The 24114-nt window shown below is 43.2% G+C and overlaps 14 protein-coding genes across 14 annotated transcripts, besides 46 other annotated features; 11 read left to right on the forward strand and 3 right to left on the reverse strand.

Moving 5' to 3' along the window:
• Positions 1–6692: a sequence feature (heterozygous, Esmeraldo-like haplotype).
• Positions 34–101: a microsatellite.
• Tc00.1047053507711.10 (hypothetical protein, conserved) lies at positions 273–1517 on the reverse strand (the record flags this gene model as incomplete). The annotated part of the gene is made up of 1 exon (XM_814754.1): positions 273–1517. One exon carries the CDS (start codon positions 1515–1517, stop codon positions 273–275), a length of 1245 nt encoding a protein of 414 aa, XP_819847.1.
• Positions 1559–1581: a microsatellite.
• Positions 1735–1781: a microsatellite.
• Positions 1861–2241, reverse strand: Tc00.1047053507711.20 (hypothetical protein, conserved; the record flags this gene model as incomplete). Its single annotated transcript, XM_814755.1, has 1 exon — positions 1861–2241. One exon carries the CDS (start codon positions 2239–2241, stop codon positions 1861–1863), a length of 381 nt encoding a protein of 126 aa, XP_819848.1.
• Positions 2241–2289: a sequence feature (T-rich).
• Positions 2454–4211, reverse strand: Tc00.1047053507711.30 (hypothetical protein, conserved; the record flags this gene model as incomplete). The annotated part of the gene is made up of 1 exon (XM_814756.1): positions 2454–4211. The coding sequence occupies one exon, from the start codon at positions 4209–4211 to the stop codon at positions 2454–2456; it is 1758 nt and encodes a 585-aa protein (XP_819849.1).
• Positions 4228–4292: a sequence feature (T-rich).
• Positions 4354–5082, forward strand: Tc00.1047053507711.40 (RNA-binding protein, putative; the record flags this gene model as incomplete). The annotated part of the gene is made up of 1 exon (XM_814757.1): positions 4354–5082. The coding sequence occupies one exon, from the start codon at positions 4354–4356 to the stop codon at positions 5080–5082; it is 729 nt and encodes a 242-aa protein (XP_819850.1).
• Positions 5109–5132: a microsatellite.
• Positions 5133–5171: a microsatellite.
• Positions 5239–5263: a sequence feature (AT_rich).
• Positions 5381–5941, forward strand: Tc00.1047053507711.50 (hypothetical protein, conserved; the record flags this gene model as incomplete). The annotated part of the gene is made up of 1 exon (XM_814758.1): positions 5381–5941. One exon carries the CDS (start codon positions 5381–5383, stop codon positions 5939–5941), a length of 561 nt encoding a protein of 186 aa, XP_819851.1.
• Positions 6087–6107: a microsatellite.
• On the forward strand, positions 6192–8807 carry Tc00.1047053507711.60 (hypothetical protein, conserved; the record flags this gene model as incomplete). The annotated part of the gene is made up of 1 exon (XM_814759.1): positions 6192–8807. One exon carries the CDS (start codon positions 6192–6194, stop codon positions 8805–8807), a length of 2616 nt encoding a protein of 871 aa, XP_819852.1.
• Positions 6693–7270: a sequence feature (areas merged during assembly that could not be assigned to a particular haplotype. This can correspond to areas where the two haplotypes were merged or to regions with more than two copies in the genome that were merged during assembly.).
• Positions 7271–7330: a sequence feature (heterozygous, Esmeraldo-like haplotype).
• Positions 7331–8495: a sequence feature (areas merged during assembly that could not be assigned to a particular haplotype. This can correspond to areas where the two haplotypes were merged or to regions with more than two copies in the genome that were merged during assembly.).
• Positions 8496–12475: a sequence feature (heterozygous, Esmeraldo-like haplotype).
• Positions 9120–10403, forward strand: Tc00.1047053507711.70 (hypothetical protein, conserved; the record flags this gene model as incomplete). Its single annotated transcript, XM_814760.1, has 1 exon — positions 9120–10403. The coding sequence occupies one exon, from the start codon at positions 9120–9122 to the stop codon at positions 10401–10403; it is 1284 nt and encodes a 427-aa protein (XP_819853.1).
• Positions 10776–11678, forward strand: Tc00.1047053507711.80 (hypothetical protein, conserved; the record flags this gene model as incomplete). Its single annotated transcript, XM_814761.1, has 1 exon — positions 10776–11678. The coding sequence occupies one exon, from the start codon at positions 10776–10778 to the stop codon at positions 11676–11678; it is 903 nt and encodes a 300-aa protein (XP_819854.1).
• Positions 12079–12125: a sequence feature (T-rich).
• Positions 12202–12246: a sequence feature (AT_rich).
• Tc00.1047053507711.90 (procyclic form surface glycoprotein, putative) lies at positions 12289–13494 on the forward strand (the record flags this gene model as incomplete). Its single annotated transcript, XM_814762.1, has 1 exon — positions 12289–13494. One exon carries the CDS (start codon positions 12289–12291, stop codon positions 13492–13494), a length of 1206 nt encoding a protein of 401 aa, XP_819855.1.
• Positions 12476–12526: a sequence feature (areas merged during assembly that could not be assigned to a particular haplotype. This can correspond to areas where the two haplotypes were merged or to regions with more than two copies in the genome that were merged during assembly.).
• Positions 12527–12937: a sequence feature (heterozygous, non-Esmeraldo-like haplotype).
• Positions 12938–13356: a sequence feature (areas merged during assembly that could not be assigned to a particular haplotype. This can correspond to areas where the two haplotypes were merged or to regions with more than two copies in the genome that were merged during assembly.).
• Positions 13357–14113: a sequence feature (heterozygous, Esmeraldo-like haplotype).
• Positions 13599–13627: a sequence feature (AT_rich).
• Positions 13996–15186, forward strand: Tc00.1047053507711.100 (procyclic form surface glycoprotein, putative; the record flags this gene model as incomplete). Its single annotated transcript, XM_814763.1, has 1 exon — positions 13996–15186. One exon carries the CDS (start codon positions 13996–13998, stop codon positions 15184–15186), a length of 1191 nt encoding a protein of 396 aa, XP_819856.1.
• Positions 14114–14283: a sequence feature (areas merged during assembly that could not be assigned to a particular haplotype. This can correspond to areas where the two haplotypes were merged or to regions with more than two copies in the genome that were merged during assembly.).
• Positions 14284–14954: a sequence feature (areas not merged during assembly with more than two copies in the genome that could not be assigned to a particular haplotype).
• Positions 14955–20547: a sequence feature (heterozygous, Esmeraldo-like haplotype).
• Positions 15327–15790: a mobile genetic element.
• Positions 15648–15679: a microsatellite.
• Positions 15785–15808: a sequence feature (AT_rich).
• Positions 15865–15942: a sequence feature (T-rich).
• Tc00.1047053507711.110 (procyclic form surface glycoprotein, putative) lies at positions 16170–17330 on the forward strand (the record flags this gene model as incomplete). Its single annotated transcript, XM_814764.1, has 1 exon — positions 16170–17330. The coding sequence occupies one exon, from the start codon at positions 16170–16172 to the stop codon at positions 17328–17330; it is 1161 nt and encodes a 386-aa protein (XP_819857.1).
• Positions 17437–17479: a microsatellite.
• Positions 17871–17908: a sequence feature (T-rich).
• Positions 17995–18034: a sequence feature (AT_rich).
• Positions 18212–18270: a sequence feature (T-rich).
• Positions 18335–18410: a sequence feature (T-rich).
• On the forward strand, positions 18479–19954 carry Tc00.1047053507711.120 (hypothetical protein, conserved; the record flags this gene model as incomplete). Its single annotated transcript, XM_814765.1, has 1 exon — positions 18479–19954. The coding sequence occupies one exon, from the start codon at positions 18479–18481 to the stop codon at positions 19952–19954; it is 1476 nt and encodes a 491-aa protein (XP_819858.1).
• Positions 19965–19989: a microsatellite.
• Positions 20355–20375: a microsatellite.
• Positions 20548–20568: a sequence feature (areas merged during assembly that could not be assigned to a particular haplotype. This can correspond to areas where the two haplotypes were merged or to regions with more than two copies in the genome that were merged during assembly.).
• Positions 20569–20963: a sequence feature (haploid, Esmeraldo-like haplotype).
• Positions 20942–20982: a repeat region.
• Positions 20964–24114: part of a sequence feature (heterozygous, Esmeraldo-like haplotype) that runs on past the window's edge.
• Positions 21132–21182: a microsatellite.
• Positions 21259–21300: a sequence feature (GA-rich).
• Positions 21687–21752: a sequence feature (T-rich).
• Positions 21807–22175, forward strand: Tc00.1047053507711.130 (hypothetical protein, conserved; the record flags this gene model as incomplete). The annotated part of the gene is made up of 1 exon (XM_814766.1): positions 21807–22175. The coding sequence occupies one exon, from the start codon at positions 21807–21809 to the stop codon at positions 22173–22175; it is 369 nt and encodes a 122-aa protein (XP_819859.1).
• Positions 22479–22509: a sequence feature (AT_rich).
• Positions 22570–22591: a sequence feature (AT_rich).
• Positions 22661–24010, forward strand: Tc00.1047053507711.140 (hypothetical protein, conserved; the record flags this gene model as incomplete). Its single annotated transcript, XM_814767.1, has 1 exon — positions 22661–24010. The coding sequence occupies one exon, from the start codon at positions 22661–22663 to the stop codon at positions 24008–24010; it is 1350 nt and encodes a 449-aa protein (XP_819860.1).
• Positions 24011–24035: a microsatellite.
• Positions 24054–24091: a microsatellite.

Genomic DNA, 24114 nt, shown 5'->3' on the forward strand with positions numbered 1-24114 from the left:
GATATTTAATAATGTCAAATATCTCCCTGCACCAAAACAAAAACAAAAACAAAAACAAAAACAAACCAAACAAAAAAAAAAAAAAAAAAAAAAAAAAAAACGTTACCCAGCATTACTTTTTTTTTTAGACTTTTCTTTCCCGACTTAATTTCCTTAAGTCCCTCTTTTTTTTTTCTCTTTAGACTTTGCTGCCGTTGATCACCAATGCAAATTTTTTTTTTAAAGGCATCATTTAATATTCTCCATAAAGAAATAACGTTACATCTGAAATATTACATGGACTCTATTTCTTCCCAGTCATCCAAACCAAGACCATTTTCTAGTCCTTCCCGCTTGGCCTTGGTTTGTTTCATCACATAGTGAAGTACCGCATGCTGCAACACACCAATTCTCAGTGACATTTGCTTGATTTCAGCTCTCACCTTCGTCACTGCGTCCTTTACTTGCATCAATGGTGTTGTATCGGAAATTTTTGCCTCGCGATCCTCAATACCCCTTTTCACCTGATCTAATAATCCGCTCAACTGATTCAGCTCGGCTGATAGCTGTTCAACACTTTGACTTGCCATATTTGCAGAATCTTGTGAGGTGTTCAGCTCACGTAATTTTACCCGATAGTCTTCCACTTGGTCAGAAAATTGTTGAGCAAGTGTTTGTTCACGCTTTTGAATGCGATCTCTCGACTTTTCCAAATCATCCGCCACATGTTGAAGCATCTGCTTCACCTCTGGATACATTTTCTCAACAGCCCTAAGTAAAACACCGGCACTTTCTATTCGAGAACGCCAATCTTGAAGAGCATCTGACCTAACCTGTAAAAGAGGTCCTACACGTTCCACTTCCAAGTTCCATTCCTCAGCATTAATCTCGGATTCTAAAGGAACACCAGCATCTTCTTTAACTAATCTTTCTCCGGTTGCACGAACATAAAGCTCTTCCTCATCATCACTTTCTATCATTACATTGTCTTCCACCTCTTCCCCAATACCATTATCATCATCAGCATCAGTTACTCCATCAAGCTCATCATACTTTTCCACATTTGTATAGTCAACAGAGCGAACAGTAAACCCCTTCTTGAGAAGTGCATGGTCTGAGAGAACCGATAAAATGGTCAAAACGGCTTCTCCACTTCCCTGGCGGATGCGATTTGGAGCAAGGTTTGGAGCGGATATATTCATGGCACGCAATTCACCCAATATATTGGTTGAAGTCGCATTTGGATCATCAAATTGACCAGGAGGTTCAAAGTTATGTCCAGCCAAACCCATAAGCCAGGAACATAAAGAAGTAAAGTAGTGGAACTGAGCATTTGGATTATCGATTGAAGAGGGCCCAGAAAAATAATACTTGCTCAAAGGTTTAAATGGAGGCTTGACACGCGGACAAAAATCCTTTTCGTAACGCAAAATTCTCAGCTTATCAATAAGATCCTCCATGGTGCCATCATCTACAATGACGCCTTTGCCGGGAAAACTGGGTCCAGTGGCTTGTTGCAGAATTTCTTCCTGAGACATTGATTTGCTTTGGATGCTTCTACATAAAATCAAAAAATAAGATAATAATAATAATAATAATAATTTTTAATAATAAAATATAGCAAACAAAATCAAAAACCGACACATCAAAATCCACACACTCCCTCAACAAAGAATTTATATACATATATCAAAATAAGCTTTTATTTTTCTCTCATTTGTTTATCTTTCCCTTCAACCAAAAGTTCTCATTGATAAAAAGCAAAAAAAAAAAAAAAAAAAAAAGAAATAAAGAGAAAAAAAGCTCGAGCTATTTGAAAAATGGGTTCATTATTTTATACATGGGAGAAAGGATAAATTGTTGAAAATCTAAATACCCTTCTTAAATCTCATCGCCAACAAGCTTATTCATAAACAAGACATGTGTTTCCGTATAATCCTTCGAAGATTGTCCAGCGGGAGTTCGCAATGCAGTTGATGAAACCAGTTTCCAAAGGCCCTCCTCCTCAAGAGCATCCAAAAGAAGAACCATCAGATAGGAAATTCCATCTTCATCGCAAAATTGGCCATCCAACTTCATGTACCAATGATTTGGATTCGAGATATACTGAAATCTCGGAGGAGCAACTCGGGTGCTTCGCGCGGTCGAAGTTGCATTAGGAATCACCTCATTTAATTTGTCAATTGTTTGCTCCTTCACAGGGCCCATGATTCGAATTTCGGGGCTGTTGAACAAAAGATTGATAACAAGGTTTTGAACCATTTCCTTTTCCTTTTTATTTGTTTTCTCTTTTTTTTTTTTTTTTTTTTTCTACTTCCTGACCAGTCAATCAAGATACAAAAACCATGAATAAAACAACGGATATTAAAAAATCAAATTCAGAAGCGTTAAAATTATTCTCTTCCTAAAATTTATTTATTATTCCCATTTTTTAAATTCTGCAATACCCAACTGAAATTGATATTAACGATGCATTATGCAATAAACAGGATAGCTGTTTTCCAGCTCCCCAACGAGACTCGAGCCGCCTCAATAAGAACCTCCTCATTTTTATTAAGCGGCTTGACCTCCAAAAGCCTCTTAAGAAGTTCTAACGATGCTTTCCAATACCCTTTATGAAGCAAGGCACTCGCAGCTTTGTCAATGTCAGTTGCACTTTTCACAATTCCTTCCAAGTGTGATCTATCGCCAAAAATAAAAGTTGATCCTCTTGTACGTTCAAGAGAACCCACAAAATCCAATGCGGTTGTGTCAACAGCATTAGATTGGAAAAAATGTCTCAATTCATCTCTGGTTTCTTTAGAATATATTCTTGATGAACATTTCAAAACCACAGTGGAAAATCGATCTAAAAGCTCCACATATTTTCCCGCATTATATTCTCGAACAAAACATTTGCAAAGATCCTGTAAGCTGCCGGATGGAATCTCTTCAATCCCATGATTGCTCAAAATTTCCAATATGGAGATGGCCTCTTCATAGCGTTGAATAGAAATAGCAGAACGAAAAAAAGTTCGTTGTAATGATTTTGACTCACGAAAATATTCCGTTTCTTTAATCCAAAAAAATGTGTCCTCCATCCTTCCAGCTTGATAGGCTGAACGGGCCGCAGCAACATCTAGGAGTTCCTTTCGCGTATCTGACGATATGTCACGTTCACTAAGTCGCACTAACAAGGAGATAGCCATTTGCCACTGAGACTTCAACGGAAAAGCTGTGTTCACAAGATGAGGTATGGTACCTCGTCTTCTTCTTTCTTCAGGAGGAATAAAGGTCGGGTCATTTGCTAGTCGAAACGCATCATTTAATGCCAAAGCTACATCACTACCAATATGTTTCTCTTCTATAATGTCCCCTGTTATCTTTTTTTTTGAATCTCTACAAAAATTTTCATTCATAATAAGCTGCTGAAGTACATATATTGACTGTTCCCACATGTTACAAAACGCTAATTCATCAATCAAGGCTTCCCCTGTTGCGTCATTTGGGTTCCATACCCAAAGGTTGATTGCCGAACGCCATAAATCATGGCGAACAAGTGCCTTTAACATTAAGGAGCAAGTGGGAATATCCTCAAAAGAAAAAAGACGTGCCCATGAGCTCAGCTGGCCCGGACCCCCCTTTTGCTTCAAAAACAACAGGGCAATCCGTTGTGCATGCTCCAATTCGAGAGAGGAACCAACTTCAAGTAAAGATCGTTGATAATGAGCAATTGCGGTTTCCCATGAAGGCTTCTTTTTGCAAAGAGACGAAACTAACGGTTTAAACGCATCCCAACGATGCATCCCCTGAACGCTCCATAACAACACTCCCGACAACAGCGAAAAAACGTAAAAATAAAAATAAAAAAAGAAGCGCCAGAAATAAGAAAGTCCACAACAGCAAAAGAAACCAAAAAATGGGGCGCAAGAAAAACAAACACACCAAAAAGAAGAGCGAAAACGGTTCCAGACACGCGCCCGCGGAGTCGTGAAGAAAGCCGCGGGGGGCGCCAACACGCCGGAAAACAAAAAAACCTTCAAGAGGACAAACGCCCCCAAAAAACCGGAGGAACGGGGTGGGAGGGATAAAAACCACTTCTTTCCCCCGCAGCGGGTCTCCAGAGGGGCGGTCGGGGTTTTGGGGTGCCGTCCGCCTTCGCCGGCGGGAGGCGGCGGCGCGCGTTTGATCCCGGCGCTTGCCGCGATTCGCCTGTGTTTTTTTTTTTTTTTCTTGGAGGGGGTGGTTTTCATGTTGTGGCGGTTGCCGTTTTTTATTTATTATTTATTTTTTTCTTTTTTCTTATTTTGCTTTTTTACTTTTTTTTTTTTTTTATTATTGGGAGTTTTTTTTTAAGGTTTGACAGAGATCTTTTATTTTTATCTTTTTGGAAACATGGATCCATTAACCGTTTTGGCTTTTTGTCCGACGGGTGAGTTTGCTCGCATAGAACGTGTGATCAGAGAGTGGCCTGGTGTAGAGGCTGTTGGATCTCTGCGAATCAAAGAACGTAAAAAAGACATCACAAATGTATTCATCAAATTTAATAGCGAAGATATGGCTAGAATTGCTTCTTTGCAAATTGATGAAGTTCCCGGTCTTTATTTGACCGATGAAGAGAAAGGTGAAAAGCAGAAAGGCAGTAAGAGGAATGCAACAAAAGGAAGGTCGAAAACTGTTGCGATTGAATTAATGAACTTTGGTACATACAATCAAAAAGAAGATGCATTGGAACAGCAACGAAAAAAAGGTTTTGAACGGAATCGACAGGACCGCGAAAGCAGGGGCCGAAGAATTCAGCGCGGATTCAGAGGTTTTATTGACAACAGAGGAAGCAAACTGCGACCTATTATTGTTCCTTCAGCGCAGGTAAATGTGGCTTTTGTTGATAATATTCCATTTAACATGACTAACGATCAGCTAATTGAAGTGTTTTCCCCTTTTGGACGCGTTCTTGATATCAACAGGTATGAACTTATGGCCATGATTTTTTACGATTCTCCAGAATCTGTTTTGCGGTGTATTCAGCAGCTTAACGGAAAAACTGTCAGGGGGAATATTATTTCAGTCAGCAGCGGATCCGTTCGGATCCCAGGTCCAGTGGCGCTTCAAATGGGGATATAGTTCGTTGAACCTAATTAAACCACGCCCACACACACACACACACACACACAAAAAAAAAAAAAAAAAAAAAAAAAAGACAAAGAAGAAAAGACAGAAATAGTTTTTAATTTTTTTTAGTCATCGTATAAATACGCTTTGAATTCTTTTTGCGTTTCCTTTTTTTTATTTTTATTTATTTTTTCTTGCTAGTTCATAATTGCGTTACTTATCGTATATAAAATGTTTTTTTAGCTTTGGCTTATTTTGCCTTTTTTCTGTGCTTATTTGTTTGTGTGTTTTTCGGCGTAGTGTTGAAGGGATGAGGAGCACCTGCAGATTCTTTGACCAGACCTGTGGCCCCCACAAGTCTTACAAATATACTTACATGCCTGATCCTCGTAAATTGGCGCCGATCGAAACTACAACTCGCAGCGAAATTCTTCCTCTAGTTATTCGTCCTCCAACGTCCTATGTTCCAAATCATGAGACCTTTCTTGAAAAGGTGGATATTCATCGTTTAAAACCAACGAGTGATTTTAAAGCTGCATTTAAGGATTGGAATGACCTGATGAGTTGTGACAAACGACAGTTGCGGGTCCGAGGTATACCGCGAATGACCCGAATTGCCATTAGAAATGCTGTTCATGCCTTTCAGAATGGGAATCCGCCTGAGTATTTTGACACTAAGGAGGAATGGTTGTATTACAAACAATTCAAAACCATTGATTTTAGTTATCGCGTTATTCCTGAATTACCTGAAAAATATCGTCCTCATCAAAATGGAATTGATCAGGCACCTTTGCCAGATTATCGTGAGATTAACAAAATGCCTGAATGGGCTAGGAAGGAAGAAGAACGCCTAAAGGAGAAAAAAATTTAATTCATTGTTATTTTGAATGAGTAAGGCCATGGAAAATGAATGAGAATTACCAGACTGGTGAATTTTAGGAATTTGCCGCCATCAGCTGTGTTTATATTCACTTTTTATCGTTGTTTTTTATTTTATGACACAAGATCTTGATGTCTTTTTTTTTTTTTTTTTTTTTCTGCTTCTTGTGCTGTAAGTTCATACTTGTTTTATTTTTGCGATTTTTTCTTTTAGTTTCTTTACGTCATTATCAGAGGAAATTATGGCTGAAACGCCTTATGAGTCCCCAAGTGATGTCTCCGAACTGGACCCGGAGTCGGCTGTTTTGGTGCCAATTCAACAGCGTATAGAGGCACAATTACGGAAGCATCTTCAAGAGGTATCACAGCAGCTTTACGATGTCAAAAATGAACTTGTTACTGTTCAAAAGGAAAGGGAAAAATATGGTGTTGAACTTTACAATGCTCAACAACATCTAGCAAAGTTACAGGAAACATTGGAGAAACAACATGAAAAGCATGTGTCAGTCCAACGGCAGTACGAGGAAAAGTTACAAGAACGAGAGGAAATTTCCACACAAGCTGATAGCCTTCGAAAAGAAATTGAGGATTACCAGCGACAACACGAGCGGCAACAAGCGGATCTTGCAAAACTAACCGAAACAATTGTCAAGGTTCAACAATTCAATGACCAGCTTAAAAAAGAGGTTCAGGTAGAACGTCGTGCTGCCTACAAGACTGAAGAAGATATTACAAATTTGGAAAGAGAAAAGTTGAAGCAAGATAATATGATTGATGTCCTTGAAAAAAGAGTAATACTTGTTGAGGAGGAAGTGGCCACAGTGAATACACAGATTGAAAGTCAACAAAAAGAAACCAAGCGAGCGAGAGAAATTTTGGCGGAGGCATTAGCAGAAATGGAGGCCATCAATTTTGAGAAAAAACAATTGGTGCAACAATGGAAAAGTACCCTTATTGGAATGCAGCGTCGTCATGAAGCCATGAAAAAGACAGAAGAAGCCCTTCAGCAACAGAAAGATGACTTACAAGCTCTAGAGAATGAGATAACGGGTTGCCGAAAAGATATACAAGGTGTTCAAACGGAAACGTCAAAATTAATGGAGTTTATGTCACGTGTTGATAATGAAGTGACCGTTTTGGAGAAGCAAATTGATGCTCTTGTTGAGAGAAAAGAAAAAAGCGCTCAATCATATGCAATGCTTAAAAATAATTTGGAGCAAACCGATGCCGAAACAAAGAAACTGGAATATGAGGCTCGTACTCACGCTTCTGAAGTCACAAATATCGACAGGAAAATACAAAAATGTGCAAGGGATGTTCGTTCCATGGAGAACGATATTGTTGAAGCACTTAGTAAGCAGTCAACCCTTAAGCAAGAAGGAAGTGGCACGTTACAAGAAATTGAGAAAATCAAGGGTTCCATTAGAGTCAAAGAACTTCAAGTGACACAAATGGAAAATGAACTTGCTCGTATACGAGTGGATACACTACAAGCTCAATCACATAATGAGACATTAAAATCTACATTGGGTGAATTGGAGAAGGAGTTACAATCTCGTGGTGTATTGATTGAACGAATGCAAATGGATATACGCCGTAGACATGATGAAATTGATAGAAAACAGAAACAGTTGGATCAACTGAATCATCAGTATGAAGGATTGTTGGCTGCACAAGTCTCTGATAAGGGGGAACATGTTGGTCCGTTAGAAGCTACCATTAATAGTTTGTCAAGGGCTATTACAGAAAAAGTTAATGAGAATGAAGCTCTCCAACAAGAGTGGATTAAACTTCAGACAGAGTTGGTAAATTGCAAAAACAATGCAAATGAGGTTAATGAAGCCATTCTTGAACTCCAGGCAGAGGCCACGGTTTTGATGCAAAAAAGAGAGAGACTTTTGGCAAACATTGCGAATGAAAAGAAAGAAATTATCAGTTTGGAGAACAAAGCAAATGCGATGCATATTGAGATGAAGAAGGTAAATACTCAACTTAGCAAAAACTCTGAAGATCAAAAAAACATTGCGAACGAAGCTTTTCTTCTTGAAAATGACCTTATTCGACGACTGCAAGAAAAGAAAAGAGAAGCCATTGAACTGGAACTTAAGGTGGAAGAAACTCGACAAACCAAGACTGATTTACTCGAACAGATTATGAATTGTGAGCGGGACATTTTGTTTTGGGAAAGAAAAATGCAGATTGCAAAAGAAACGGAGATGGCACTTGATCCAACGGTTGGAAGGGCGGAAGTCGAAAAAATGAGGAAAGAAATAGGAATTATGGAAAAACGCATGAATGACCTTCAAAGAGAACAACGCTTTTTAGTTGAGGAAATGCAGAGGTCGATTGACCATCGTGAGATAATTCGAACAAAAGGTCAGGCGATCCAAAATTCGACCAAGAAGAACGGGAGAGGGGCCACGAGACTAGATGTGGATAAGGAAAGTGCCAGGATGTTTAAGGAGCTCAATGAAAAAAGAGAAGAGGCGCAACTGAAGGAAAGACTTATTAGAGAAAGTCTTGTCGAAATTGAGAAAAAGACTAACGAAATTGAAACCATTCAACGTGAAGTTGAAAACCTTGACGAGCAAGTAACAGAACTTCAAGCACAGTTGTTGTCAGCACAAAAAGAGTGTGACCGACTGGAAGATGAGAAAAGGATAAAAAATACAACTCTTCAGCGTCTTCGTGACGCTGAAAACGGTGCTTACAATTTGGCAGTTAGTCCAGAGGAGCTCAATGAGGAAGTTACACACCTTGAAGAAAAGCGAAGAACGTTAGTTGAGATTATAGATGATTTAACAAATCGGTATCCTCAATTGGAGGAGGAATTGTCTGACATTCTTTCAGCACTTTAATTACAGTCTGTGATGAATAGGTCGTTTTAGTATATATGAGAAAAAATATGTATATATATAAGAAAGGCTATGTATGATAACTGAATCATATTATTTTGTGCTGCTCAATATTTTGAATGCATATGTATAGAAAGTTTGAGTATTATAACGAGGGTGGGTTTAAAGAGTAGCTCTTTAAAGTCGTTATACTTTGGATGAAAATGCATTGAGTTGCGTGAAATACGTTCCTTTCTTATTATTATTCTCTTGCCTTTGTGTCCTCTATTTGAATATGAACGCATTGAAAGGAAGTTAGGCTTTGTTTGCATCTTAATGAACGCAGAGAATGCGCTAGCTCCTTGGTCTGTGCAGCAAATTTTTCCTTCTCTTGAGGTTAGCGTGAAATATCGTACAGATTTGCTTGCCACTGCGAGTCGTCTACCGGATGTCGCTTCACGTACTTTGTTATGCCCTCTTTTTCATCACCGCTTGCTTCACCAATTTGCTCAGTCTTCTGTCTTTGGTGTACTTTCTTCAATGTGTAGTCATGCACTGACGCAGCAAAGACTCCATGAAGAGACCACTGGTAATGGCTTTAATGGGTCTAAAAACAACGGATATGCTACCGAAGACGAAGTAAAGTTTGCTGCCACAGTCACGAGTAGTTTATTGGAAGATTCAATGATAAATTTAGATGCTGCGTTGCTTCCAATCATTGGTAATTCACAAGGCCATTTACTGACTATTTTAAAAAAACGGCTGCGTGAGACGGAAGAAAGTTCTCTTGGTGTAAAATTTCATGAAAAATCCACATTATCCATGTCTACTCAAAAGAGAATAACTTTTGTACCTCGAAGAAAAACGATGGAAAAGGTTTTAGATCAGGCGAATTTACCTCGACGGCACATTCTTTCAAAAAAAATGGCTTTATTAACTAACGTGGCACAAAGTGCTGGTGTTTGCGAACGTCGTGAATTGTTAGGAAATCTGGGAGATACTCCAGTTCCGTTTCAAGTGCGATCACGTGAGGAGGTGAGGCAACAATTAAGAGGACAAAAGGCTTTTGAGACAAGTATGACGGTAGTTCTTTCAGATCATGCAGTGCCGTTGCCGCTTTGGAAGCGACGGCGGAATGAGGTGGAAGAAATCACCGAAAACGAAGGATTTACTGCTCCACCAACAGCAGCTTCTTCCACAGCACTGAATTCCCCACAAGAGTCTTTTGTAAATGCAACATGGGTAAAGGAGGGTGAACTTTTGCTGGTCAATGGTTGCCTTATTCATCGTGATACAAAGAGAATAGTTGAACCCTCCGCCAAGAAGGAGAAAATTTGTGCTTTGGAGAGAGGAGAAATAGGCTCCATGGAAACCTCAGAAACGACAGCATCCGTTAAAAAAAAGACAACCGCGGAGTCTGAGCGTAAAAAGAGGACAGCGAAAGTTGCGCGTGGTTCTTTTGCTTCTGGACGAATCGGTACTGTGAACACCCAAGGCGTGCCACTAATGTCCAGGGAGGAAATTTTGGCTTTGGTGAATTCTCTTCAAATCTCCGATGCTCTGAGGGCAGCCTTCTTGATTGGGTTAAATGGCGATGATAACTCGAAAATAAAGCAATGAATTGAGATGGTTGGTGCGGTGCGCGGTGATACTGTTACCTATTTCATGTTTCTTATGATAACGGGATTACAGCTTGCCATTTGGGATGATCCCTCTTTTTTTACACTTTCCCCAAAAGGGCCTTCCGTTTCTCTTCACCCTTCTCTTTTTTTTTTTTTTTGTGTGTGTGTATGTGCGTGTGAGGAGGAACCGAGCAAAAAGAGGAAACGACGTGGGAAGAAAATAAGATCAATAATAAAAATAATAGAAAGTATTTACAAAAAGGGTTTATGGCCACTGACGGTTTTTGGTTTCCCGCTTCTGAGCCGACGGGTGAGGAGCTTGAAACGACGATCTTCCTGACATTTCTTCAGAACATCTTTTCCACGCAAAATGTTTCAGCAAATCGAGAAGCAGCACAAATGGAACGGAAACGAAATCGGTTGCTTCAGCCGAAACGGAAAAGAGATCGGCATGAGGAGTCTGCAGAGTCAGGTCAAAAAGAAAGGGGAGGGAATCTTTTTCACATCATTTCATGTATTGTCCACGCGGCGGGAATACCATACGAGCCACCTCTGGAGGAACCAGGGCGTCGCTGCGTCAGGGTTTGTCTCAATGACCGCAGAGACAACAACAAGCACCAATACACCTCAGCCTGAAAAGGACGTATCATTTGAAGGGGATTATGCGGGGCCAAACAAACTTGTCCAGCAGCCCCGAAGTGCGCTTGCTTCTCTTGTTGAAAGTGCCCGTCTAAAGGAGCGACTGCAAAAAACGGAAAATTCTGAAAGAAAAACCAGGGCTTTCATGGCAGTATCCGAAGATCCTTTAAGAAGTAACAACGAGGGCGCCAACATCATGTTGGAGCGTCATAAAAGCCCAACTGCATCCGAACAGAGTGGGGATGATTTTGGCGTAGCACTGCCTCTTGGTTCTTTTATTTCTGACGACACCAATGATCCGTCAAAGAAATTTGAAGTACCCGTCGCGAAGCATCCCTCACAAATGTCTCAGGAGGAATTTTTGCGACAGTTCAAACGTGCTCCTCGTCGCGGCGAAATAGGATACGATGCGGAGAGTGTCGCTGCAGCGGAAGCCGTTGGATACGTCATGAGCGGTACCAGGAATAAGGAAAAGCAGCACTACGTAGACAATATTCAAAGAAAACTTCATGAAAAAGAAGCCCGAAAACTTAGATTGCAATTCCGAAAAGTTGAAGACGAACGAACAGACAATACAATGATCCAGGGAACCATTGCAATGGTGAATGAAAAAACTCCCAATGAAGGCCTCTAACTATGGAAAATCATAAAGCCCCTAATTTATTTATTCTTTTTTAGAATCATGTGAAGGCAATGTGCGAGCAGATGCAGCTCAGTGTATAATATTGCGTCCTGTTCATCTACTCTGCCTTTTTACCCATTAGCTGGTTTTTCGTTTCAACGATACCGCGTTGGAGGGCGGCGAGTGCAGTTCCTGTTTCCCTGTGATTCTACCCACCCCCGCCTTCCTTCGCGTTGAGGGGAGTCCGGCGGCTGCGAGGCTCTTGAAGGACTGTCACTTCTTCCGCTCACAACGAGCCCGGTTATGGTGGCGTATGCTCGTTGATTTCACTTGTTTGTGGGTATATAAGTGCTGGATGAGCCTCAACCGAATTTTGGGGATGTTGGGTGCATTGAGCCAAACTGCAATATCATTTTTTCCTTTTTTTTTTGTTTTTTCTTATTTTACGCTTTTTCTTCTAGGAATATTGGACAAGGCCTCATTCGGGTGTATATTCGATTGGTTTTTGTGTTTTATTAACACACACACAAAAATCATTAATAAAAAAAATAATAATTAAAAAATACATTTTTTTTTTTTTGTCTTGTGTGTGTTTGCAGCTGTTGCCAGAAGTAAATTTACGATGTGTTTGTTTGGCATCGTTGATGCGGTTGCGGACTTTTTAAAGGGTGTTGTGGCGTGTGCCTGCTGCCTCATCATCGGTGGCCCTGCGCTCATCATCGCGGGCAGCATGCTTCTCAATCAACAGGACCTTCGAAAAGCTTTCAGAGATGCCGTGAATGAATTTAACCCCACACCCATGAACGCTTGGACTGGGACCATCAACGATGTGCCGATTGCTGTGAGACGCGAGTCGCTAAATGTCAAAGGTGTGGACGGGGCCACTTCTGTCTTTGCGGAGGCTGTTGTTTCCGTTTCTCATATGTCTTCATCAAGGTTTCAAGTTTCCGTGAATGTTAGAACCGTGACCCCTTTTAATCGCATGGCCCCCTTCCGCACCATAGAAAAAACGTCATACACCTGTTCTTCACGTGACTGCAAAAGCAGATTGAATTGCCAGTGTAACGAATTGCTGAATTCTTTTATGAACCAGTGCGTCGCATCTGGTGGAAAATTTGTTCGCACACCTGGAATGTGCGTGTTGGACCGCACTTGTGGTACGTGTGAACGAACGGTCTACCTCAGGCAATTGTACCTTGTTGTTCGTGAGGTCAGCAACGGAAAATACGCCGAGGACACCAATCTCCGAAGTGCCATGTACGCTTTTGGGGATCTTGATAACGATTACCAGCCTGGAATACCGAGCACCGTTACAGTGCGCCTGTACAGCAGCAAGGACCCTTACATCGCCCTGCAGCGCTTAACAAAGGGAACCAATGATTTGGGTTTGAATTCGCGCACCGTGGGTATTGTGCTGATTGTTCTTGGGTGCCTGTTTTTGCTGCTGGAAATTGGTGTCTGCACAGCGCTAATTTGCTACTGGATGCGAAGGAAGAAGACGTCATCAGGCGCTCCGCCCTATATGGCTCCTGCAACTTATGGAATATCAAATTCGGGTGCATCCGGTAACGCCGCACCGAATTTTTATGCACAGCCAGCACAGCAAACGGGGCAGGGATACACATATTTTCAAGCGGCACCACCAGGGTATACATATGGCCAGCCACCACAGGGACAGCCGGTTCCACAGGGATACGCATATGGTCAACCGGTATCACCACAGGGACAGCACGGCTATACGTATGGGCAAGCACCGCCGCCATTATACGCATACGGCCAACCGGTATCACCACAGGCTCCGCGTGGGCAAGTACCGCCGCCATTGTAGTCATGCAGACAGCCACGGTTTTCCTACCTGGAGAGTAAAAATTACGGTCAAAAAAATTGAAAAGGACAATGTGTCACTGAGCTGGTGGATATGATAGGTATATGTAAATTTTGTTTATTTATTATTTTTTTTACATTGTTTTTGATGAGGCTTTATATCAGAGAATTGATATTTATATTTTGTTACCCGTGGGACTTCAAGATTTGTCTCGTTTTATATATATATATAAGCTCTTCTCTTCCACGCCTGTGTGTGTCTGTTTCTTTGTGTCTGTGCGTTTATATGCTTTTGAGGAATGAATGGATGGAGGAATAAAAAGTAAATTTTTTTGACTTGACGAAATGCTCAGATGATGAGCGCCCTATAATGCTAGAATTGTCGGCGGCAATGTGCCGAGTGATGATGCATCGCTTTGCTTGGCTCTCTTTATTTGTCTTTACACCTCTTTTTGCTTTCTTCTCTCACTCTATGGTTGCAGCTGTTGCCAGAAGTAAATTTACGATGTGTTTGTTTGGCATCGTTGATGCGGTTGGGGACTTTTTTAAGAGTATTGTGGCGTGTGCCTGCTGCCTCATCATCGGTGGCCCTGCGCTCATCATCGCGGGCAGCATACTTCTCAATCAACAGGACCTTCGAAAAGCTTTCAGAGATGCCGTGAATGAATTTAACCCCACACCCATGAACGCTTGGACTGGGACCATCAACGGTGTGCCGATTACTGTGAGACGCGAGTCGCTAAATGTCAAAGGTGTGGACGGGGCCACTTCTGTCTTTGCGGAGGCTGTTGTTCCTGTTTCTCAGAGGTCTTTATCAGTGTTTCCAGTTTCCGTGAATGTTAGAACCGTGACCCCTTTTAATCGCATGGCCCCCTTCAATATTATGAGAAACTCGACATACTTCTGTTCTTCAAGTGACTGCAAAGACGGAAGGGATTGCAAGTGCAGACGCGATGTCCGCAGTTTTGGGGAGAAATGTACCGCCAGGGGCGGAAAGTACAATAATGCACCCACGTGGTGTGAGGCGGGTCATATTTGCGGTGAGTGTCTGGAGATTCTGTACCTCAGGCAATTGTACCTTGTTGTTCGTGAGGTCAGCAACGGAAAATACGCCGAGGACACCAATCTCCGAAGTGCCATGTACGCTTTTGGGGATCTTGATAACGATTACCAGCCTGGAATACCGAGCACCGTTACAGTGCGCCTGTACAGCAGCAAGGACCCTTACATCGCCCTGCAGCGATTAACAAAGGGAACCAATGATTTGGGTTTGAATTCGCGCACCGTGGGTATTGTGCTGATTGTTCTTGGGTGCCTGTTTTTGCTGCTGGAAATTGGTGTCTGCACAGCGCTAATTTGCTACTGGATGCGGCCAAATAAGACGTCATCAGGCGCTCCGCCCTATATGGCTCCTGCATCTCAAGGAATATCAAATTCGGGTGCATCCGGTAACGCCGCACCGAATTTTTATGCACAGCCAGCACAGCAAATGGGGCAGGGATACAAATATGGTCAAGCGGCACCACCAGGGTATACATATGGCCAGCCGCCACAGGGACAGCCGATACCGTCAGGGTACACATATGGCCAGCCACCACAGGGACAGCCTGTTCCACAGGGATACGCATACGGCCAACCGGTATCACCACAGGGTCAGCACGGCTATACGTATGGGCAAGCACCGCCGCCATTGTAGGTATGCAGACAGCCACGGTTTTCCTACCTGGAGAGTAAAAATTACGGTCGAGAATTTGAAAAGGGAATAAATGTCATTCCGCTGATTGAAATAATTACTGTATGCAATCTTGATTTTCTGTCTTTTTTTATATTTATTTTAGGACCTTGTGAAGAGAATGATCGCGGGATAGCTGGCTAACTTAAGCAGTGTATATATATCCTGATAAAACGAATACACTTCATTACGATACTTTTCTATCTTATTAATTTTGGAAGGCCACAACTTTAGGGGAGCAGGGAAGCGATAGCGGCAATATAACTTTTTTTAAATTTTTTGTTTTGCCGTCCCACCCGCCCTCTTTTGATTCCCGCCACAAGATGCGGTCTTGTGGCTGGAGGATCCCAACGTCTGCTATTTCGCAATTAATAAGTATTTCAGATCCTAACTGAGTACAAAAGGTCACGTGAGCGGTCAAAAGAATATATATATATATATATATATATATATATATCGGAAGAAAACATTGGGGCAATTAACTTCTTCTGCGTTACCCCATTTTTTTCTATCTTCTTTGGTTTCTGTAGATAAATTCAGGATCCGGCCAACGGTCAAGAAGATTATTTTTATTTTTATTATATAAGGGTTTATACTACAGAATTGATATTTATATTTTCTTGTACCTGCGAGATATCAAGATTTGTCTTGTTTTTTTTTTCTGCTTATATATTTTTTTTTCTTTCTTTTCTGTGTGTGTGTCTGTTTCTTTGTGTCTGTGCGTTTATATGCTTTTGAGGAATGAATGGATGGAGGAATAAAAAGTAAATTTTTTTGACTTGACGAAATGCTCAGATGATGAGCGCCATATAATGCTAGAATTGTCGGCGGCAATGTACTGAGTGATGATGCATCGCTTTGCTTGGCTCTCTTTATTTGTCTTTACACCTCTTTTTGCTTTCTTCTCTCACTCTATGGTTGCAGCTGTTGCCAGAAGTAAATTTACAATGTGTTTGTTTGGCATCGTTGATGCGGTTGAGGACTTTTTTAAGGCTGTTGTGGCGTGTGCCTGCTGCCTCATCATCGGTGGCCCTGCGCTCATCATCGCGGGCAGCATACTTCTCAATCAACAGGACAATCGAAAAGCTTTCAGAGATGCCGTGAATGAATTTAACCCCACACCCATGAACGCTTGGACTGGGACCATCAACGGTGTGCCGATTACTGTGAGACGCGAGTCGCTAAATGTCAAAGGTGTGGACGGGGCCACTTCTGTCTTTGCGGAGGCTGTTGTTTCCGTTTCTCATATGTCTTCATCAAGGTTTCAAGTTTCCGTGAATGTTAGCACCGTGACCCCTTTTAATCGCATGGCCCCCTTCAATATTATGAGAAACTCGACATACTTCTGTTCTTCAAGTGACTGCAAAGACGGAAGGGATTGCAAGTGCAGACGCGATGTCCGCAGTTTTGGGGAGAAATGTACCGCCAGGGGCGGAAGGTACAATCATACACCAACGTGGTGTGAGGCGGGTCATATTTGCGGTGAGTGTCTGGAGACTCTGTACCTCAGGCAATTGTACCTTGTTGTTCGTGAGGTCAGCAACGGAAAATACGCCGAGGACACCAATCTCCGAAGTGCCATGTACGCTTTTGGGGATCTTGATAACGATTACCAGCCTGGAATACCGAGCACCGTTACAGTGCGCCTGTACAGCAGCAAGGACCCTTACATCGCCCTGCAGCGATTAACAAAGGGAACCAATGATTTGGGTTTGAATTCGCGCACCGTGGGTATTGTGCTGATTGTTCTTGGGTGCCTGTTTTTGCTGCTGGAAATTGGTGTCTGCACAGCGCTAATTTGCTACTGGATGCGGCCAAATAAGACGTCATCAGGCGCTCCGCCCTATGTGGCTCCTGCATCTCAAGGAATATCAAATTCGGGTGCATCCGGTAACGCCGCACCGAATTTTTATGCACAGCCAGCACAGCAAATGGGGCAGGGATACAAATATGGTCAAGCGGCACCACCAGGGTATACATATGGCCAGCCACCACAGGGACAGCCGATACCGTCAGGGTACACGTATGGACAGCCACCACAGGGGCAACCGGCACCGCCAGGGTACACGTATGGCCAGCCACCACAGGGATACGCATATGGTCCTTAGGAACCATTATGAATGTAAAAGTGTTATATTGATGGGCGTCTGTTGTCCTTTCGGGATGCGCATGGCTGTATTTTTTAGCCCAATCAGGATAATGAATGTTAAGGTGTTTATTTTTTTTTTTTTTGTTTTTGTTTTTCCTTTTTTTTTTTGGAGATGAAGGTGAGAAATTGTTCTAACTGAGAGCTATGTATGGAAAAAAATGTGCGAACAGATGCAGCTCAGTGTATAATATTGCGTCCTGTTCATCTACTCTGCCTTTTTACCCATTAGCTGGTTTTTCGTTTCAACGATACCGCGTTGGAGGGCGGCGAGTGCAGTTCCTGTTTCCCTGTGATTCTACCCACCCCCGCCTTCCTTCGCGTTGAGGGGAGTCCGGCGGCTGCGAGGCTCTTGAAGGACTGTCACTTCTTCCGCTCACAACGAGCCCGGTTATGGTGGCGTATGCTCGTTGATTTCACTTTTTTTTGGGTATATAAGTGCTGGATGAGCCTCAACCGAATTTTGGGGATGTTGGGTGCATTGAGCCAAACTGCAATATCATTTTTTCCTTTTTTTTTTTGTTTTTTTCTTCTTATTTTACGCTTTTTCTTCTAGGAATATTGGACAAGGCCTCATTCGGGTGTATATTCGACCCGATTTTGTGCTTTATTGGCACACAAAAATCATTAATAAAAAAAATTTTTTTTCTTTAAATTTAATTATTTCTGTTTTACTCTTGTGCTTACTGAAGTTGTTGAAGGGGATGTTGACAATGAGGTTTGCCCTTTTTCTTTCTGCAAGTGGAATCTTTTAAGGCATACCCTCTTTATATATACATATATATTTTTTGTGTGCGATTATTGAATCAGGAATGGTGGACTTTTGAAAGTGTATAAAATATATCTTTATATTTTTCTTTATTTTTCCCCATCTTTTTTTTTTTTGTTTGTTTGTTTGTTTTGAGCGGTGCCCGCGGTCGATCTGTTGTTAAGTCTGTGTGGGTTGTTCCTGCTCTTTAAGTGTTGTTTTTTTCTTTCTGTCGTTGTTGTTGTTTTTTTTTCTTTTTTTTTTTTCTGGACTTTTTTTTTTTCTCTTTCTTTTGGTTTGTTTGTTATTGGGGCGAAGGGGGGGCAAAGAATTAACAGAAGAGGAATTTGTGGGAGGAGGATATGCTTGTTGCTGGTAGCGGTGGGGCTTATGACTACACTCTATCGGTTGCCTCCATGCGCGATGGGTGTGCGGTAGTGCTGGGCATCACCACGAAAATTATTCTTGCGACAAGCAGCGAGGCGGGGGAGGAGGTGCTCCGTGTGAACGATGGGCAGGTTGTACGCGGCGTCGCCTTGTTGCGTGCCCCAAACGGTGCTATTTGTGTTGTCGCTGGAGGTGACGGCAAACGCATCAATATGTACCGCGCAAACCCGATGAAGACATTTTTAGCGCCAGATGCCCGTGCGAACGACGTTGGAGCCGGCGAGATGAAATTATTGTTTTCCTTTGGTCCCCACACGAAACGCATTACCCATATTGTTACCTGCGATGACAACTCCATCCTTTTTGCAGATAAATTTGGAGAAGTGTTCCGTCTTGTTCTTGTGTGGGGAGTAAATGACTCGCTGACAATGGCGCAAGGTGACGCAGCAGCACCCATCTTTCTGTTGCAGCACTTTAGTGTGATGAGCGCCCTATTTCTGTCTGCGCCGATCCGTCAGAGAACGCCTGAAATGAAAGAAACAAGAAGACTTTTTACATGCGACAAGGACTGCCATGTTAGGGTCAGCTGTTACCCAGAAACATTTCGAATTGAACAGTTTCTGTGGACGGAGTCACCACAGTCCGTGGTAACCTCCATTGCGGAGGTCCCCGATTCTTCGGAAAAGAGGGGGTATTCCTACTTTGTGACTGGAAGTTATGAAGGAAAGGTGCATTTGTGGGCTGCGGATAATAATTTGATAAATGTTTTGCCCACGGAGCCATTTACCCTTGTTGGATCCATTTGTGCACAGGAACAAGCTGATATGGATGAAGAAGGAGCAGCTGCTGTTGTATCGGTAGTGTATGTCACATCATCATCGTCACACGGTGGAATTGACAGGCACGCGGCGAGGGGCTTTTTACATGGAGTTCTTATTGCTTATGCGAACGCAAAAGATGTGGTGTTTGTTCCACTCATGGAGAGTGTTGATGACCATAGACTTTTATTTGCTTTAGAGGGTATCACTCGGACGCGCTTGGATTCGTCTCCGCTTGCAATGGTGGGGTTGGCTACCAACTCCGCCCTTTTACTGGGGCGTAATGGCCGCGTACATGTTCTGCAAATTGAAGGTGAGGCGGGGGAGGCGGCGCCTGTTTGTCTTGTGGAGTCGCGACAAGTGGCAATTGAGACGGCTATCGGGGAGCTTGAGAGGGAAAATGGGAGCAACTTGTTTGAAAAAATGGATATCTTTTCGCAGTGGCACTACGACGCCGTCGATCCCCGCACACGCAAGACCGTAGGGACGAGGACTGACTCCGAGGAGGATGAAGATGAAAAAAACGACGATGACAACAAAGACGGCGGCGAGGATGTGACGCATAACACCGCAGTGGAGGAAAAACTGATCGGCAATAAGAGGAAGCGCACGGAGTGTAGAAGTGATGCGTAAAGACGCTCAGGTGCGTGTGTGTGTGTGTGCGTGTGAAATGGGTGGAATACGGAATTGGAAACAAAAAGGGGCAGCAGACACGAAACGAATTTCCGCTCCCCCACCCGTCCAACAGAAAAATTTGGTTTTATTTCTAAGACCCGAGGGTGTTTTCCCATTTTTGTTATTTTGTCCAGGCAGTGGTGGGCGGGAAGAGGAGAAAAAGAAAACGAGACGTTAAACAATAATATATACATACATATATATATGTATTTTTGTGTTTTTGTTTGTGGTGAATTTCTAATGCGGTTCAGTGCGGACTCAAATATTCCGTGTGTTTCTTGTTGAATTGTTCTTCTCTGATGCATCTGCCAATTTGAGAAAAGGAAAGCGAGCGGGTACGAAAAAGAACCCCCCCCCCAAAAAAAAAAAAAAAAAAAAATAGGGAGGACAGTACTCTCCAAGTGCATGCAATAGTGTAAGGGTTAAACTAGGCGGAGGAGAGGGGAGGGAGAATACAGAAAGAAATAGAATGGGCACCATCGTTGCACTCCACAGAACAGACGAGGCTGAGGCGGCGGTTTTCGTTGGCGTGGTACCAATAGGACGCAAGGAACTCGAGAAACTTCCGCATCCCACCTCCTGCCCTGACTGTGGACGGCCATTTGATGAACGGACAAGGTCACGCCGCTGCCGCATTTGCGGTGAGGCGCTTTGTAAGCAGTGTTGCCGTCGTTGCCGCAATTGGAAACGGCGGCCTTTGTGCGACTACTGCATGGATAGCTGTTTGCACGATTACTATCGACGCACAAACGATGAGTCCTTTGCGGCAGCGCATCAGCACGAACACCATCTGCGGCAGCGAGTGAAGAAGAAGACCGCTTCGGGAGGGTTTTTGCGTGGCTTCTTTTTGACTGCGATGGACGGCGAGGATTTCTTGCACGCGTCGAAACCGCAGGGTCGCGTGGAGCGGAATATTTCACAAGGCACATGACGCTTTTCTGGGAATTTCTCTCTCTCTCTCTCTTTTTTTTTTTTTTTTTGTCTCTTCAACAAAACCCGATTTTATTTTGTTTTCGCTTTTATCTGAACGCCAAAGTGTAAGAAGAAGATTGCAAAAGAAGCAAAAAAGAAGAAAAATTTTGATTCTTTTTATTATCATTATTTTTTTTATTACTCTCCGCGGTACCATTTACACTTTTTCATTTTTTTTTTTTTTTTTGTTTTGGGCTTTTTTTTTTTTTTTTTTCAGTGTTTCAGTGATGAATTCTTTTTTTTGAATGGATGAAAAGGCGCCGAGGCGCAGCAGCGGGCCTTCGCCTTGCAAGGAGGGGAAGAAAAGGAAGGGAGAGAGAGAGGGAGGGGGATAAAAAAATGGGGGATTGAATGTGTTTGACAGCGGTGGGATGCCTTTAGTACTGGGAGCTTAGGGGCATAGCGGACTGTAAGAACAAATTGACGCTGCGCCGTTGTCCGCATTGCCATTTGTTTGCATTCAGTGTACTGTTTGACGAGAGGGGGAGGAAAGGCCAGTATTTTTTTCAACGTGAGCGAAACTGAGGGGGTGGTGGTAGAATGATCGCGGCGGGCACGACGGAGTGCAACATAAATGTCGCTCAGCATTGCCGTGTGAACTGGTTTCATTGGCGGTGACTTGGCTGCATTGTGTTTCCTTCATGTTCACATGTATATATACACATATACATGTCTGTGTTTACATGAGAGAAATGGTATGTGCGTATGTGCTGTCCTTTTTTTTTTTTTTTGTTTATTATTATTATTATTATTGTTATTTATTTTTATTTTTTGTTTTTTTTTTGTGTGTTTGCCAATCGTGAAGAGAAGTAGGGAAGAGAATAAGCCAAATTGTGGGATGGGGCAGTTATTGAGTTTCAACGCTACACATGAAGAGGTGCCCGAAGATGTAAAGGAGAAGGTGGAGCCGATTGAGTACACGCCTGCGTCGGAGGAAAACCGGCCGCAGGACGATCGGTTTTGCGCCAACTGTGGGGAGCCGTACTTTTATTACTTTACGCCAAGTACAAACTGTAACTGGTGCGGCGGACAATTCTGTACGCGGTGCTGCCCTAACCGACATCTTCTAGGGGGCAAACCGGGCTGTCCTGAATGCACCCGCAGGGCGTATTTGATCAAGCGGAAAGAGCTGCTGGATGATCATCTGGCTTCACTCCGGAAGAAAGGTGAGAGGCCGGCGGAGGTTAATTTTGCGTTGGAGTGCTAGTGCTTGCTCCCCTATACCTGATGGGAGAGGATTAAAATTGAAAGTACGCTATGGGAATAGTGATTTTTGGTGCTGGTGATGCTGCTTGTAATTCCCGAGTATTATATGATCTTATTTTCTTTTAGTTCTTTTATTTATTTATTTATTGTGACGAACACTTGTAACCTAGGTCAGCAACTCGCTTTGGTCGGGTAACGACATGTGCATGTACAGTTTTAATTTGCATGCTTATTGTCAATGATGGGTCTGCATCATGTGCGAGTGTAGATTCAAAGCCTCAACGAGTCATCTTCATCCTCCCTGTTTTTTTTTTTATTTTATTATTATTTTTTTTGCCGAATATGTTTGCTTTTCTTTTTTTGGCGTTTTTATGTGTGGCGACGGATTTCTGATGAATATATTTTTTTTTTTTTTTAGGTGCGTAGGCTCCGTAAGAGACTTATTGTGCTTGTGGTTTGCTTAACGCACACACACAGGCACACATCATGCGCCGTCTTGCGCGTGAGCGGCTTTTTATTGTTGCGGCTGCCACTGTGAAGCAAAGATGTGGGTGTGCGGATGTTTCTGGCCAAGGCTTGCTGCCGTACGATGTTCTTCGTGGTGAGGGAAGTAACGTCGAGGTGCGCGCGTGGATCAAAGGCGTCGAGGTGGAGCGCTCAGCGCATGAGCAGTTAATTCAACTCTCACGTATGGGTGAAATTATCCGGCACCCCATTGCCGTCATGCCGGATGTACACACGGGCCATGGCGCCACCGTAGGAACTGTGATCCCGACGACGCGCGCGCTGATTCCGGCGAGTGTTGGGGTAGACATCGGCTGTGGCATGATCGCGGTGAAGACCACCCTCACCCCGGAGGACCTTCCGGGATCGCTTGTGGGGTTACGGTTGGCCATTGAAATTGCCGTTCCTCACGGACGTACGCACAACGGCAGGAGCGGCCTGGATGCTGGAAGTTGGCGGGGCGAGTTACCAAAAAATGTTGTTGATATTTGGAATTTACACCTCCGGAAGGGGTTTGAGGAAATATGCGCGATGCAGAAGTCGATTGAAGCTAGCAATCATATCTCCCACCTCGGGACACTGGGAGGTGGAAATCATTTTATTGAAATTTGCATTGATGATGATGTTAAGAATGATGCCCAACGTCCGCATGTGTGGGTGATGCTACACTCCGGATCTAGGGGAGTGGGGAACCGCATTGGCACCGTCTTTATTGAGCTGGCCAAGAAGGATATGGGCAATCATATCACTCAATTGCCCAGTGCTGAGCTTGCGTACCTGCGAGAAGGCTCCCCTCATTTTGACCAATACGTGAAGGCTGTTGACTGGGCTCAGCGGTACGCCAAATGGAACCGAGAAATCATGCTGCAGAATGTACTGCAGGCCATGCGAAGTTATCTGCCGCAGCCCTTTGGTGTTGATGCGACAGCCATAAACTGCCATCACAATTACATTGAACGTGTGGAGTTGAGCCCGCAGAATTCTGTTTGGCTGACAAGAAAAGGGGCGACATCCGCACGCGGCGGGGAAATGGCAGTGATTCCAGGCAGCATGGGCACGAAAAGCTATATTGTGCGTGGGAAGGGCAGTCCGCTCAGTTACTCTTCCTGTTCGCACGGTGCCGGCAGGCTATACAGTCGTGGAGAGACGAAACGGCGATTTACACTTGAGGATCACGAGGCGGCTACGGCTGATGTGGAGTGTCGCAAGGATACTGACGTGCTTGACGAGACCCCGCTGGCATACAAAAAGATTGATGATGTAATGCGGGCTCAAGGAGACCTTGTGGAGGTTGTGTGTGCGCTTAAACAAATTCTTTGCGTGAAGGGGTAAACACACACACACACACACACACACAAGCAAAATAAGAGAGCACTTTTTCTTTTAGTTTGCTTTTTTTTTTTTTTTTTTTTTGGAGAGAAAGATTTGACATCAAT

The sequence above is a fragment of the Trypanosoma cruzi genome, genomic scaffold (genome assembly GCF_000209065.1).
Source record: "Trypanosoma cruzi strain CL Brener 1047053516361 genomic scaffold, whole genome shotgun sequence".
NCBI classification, from domain to species: Eukaryota; Euglenozoa; class Kinetoplastea; order Trypanosomatida; family Trypanosomatidae; genus Trypanosoma; species Trypanosoma cruzi.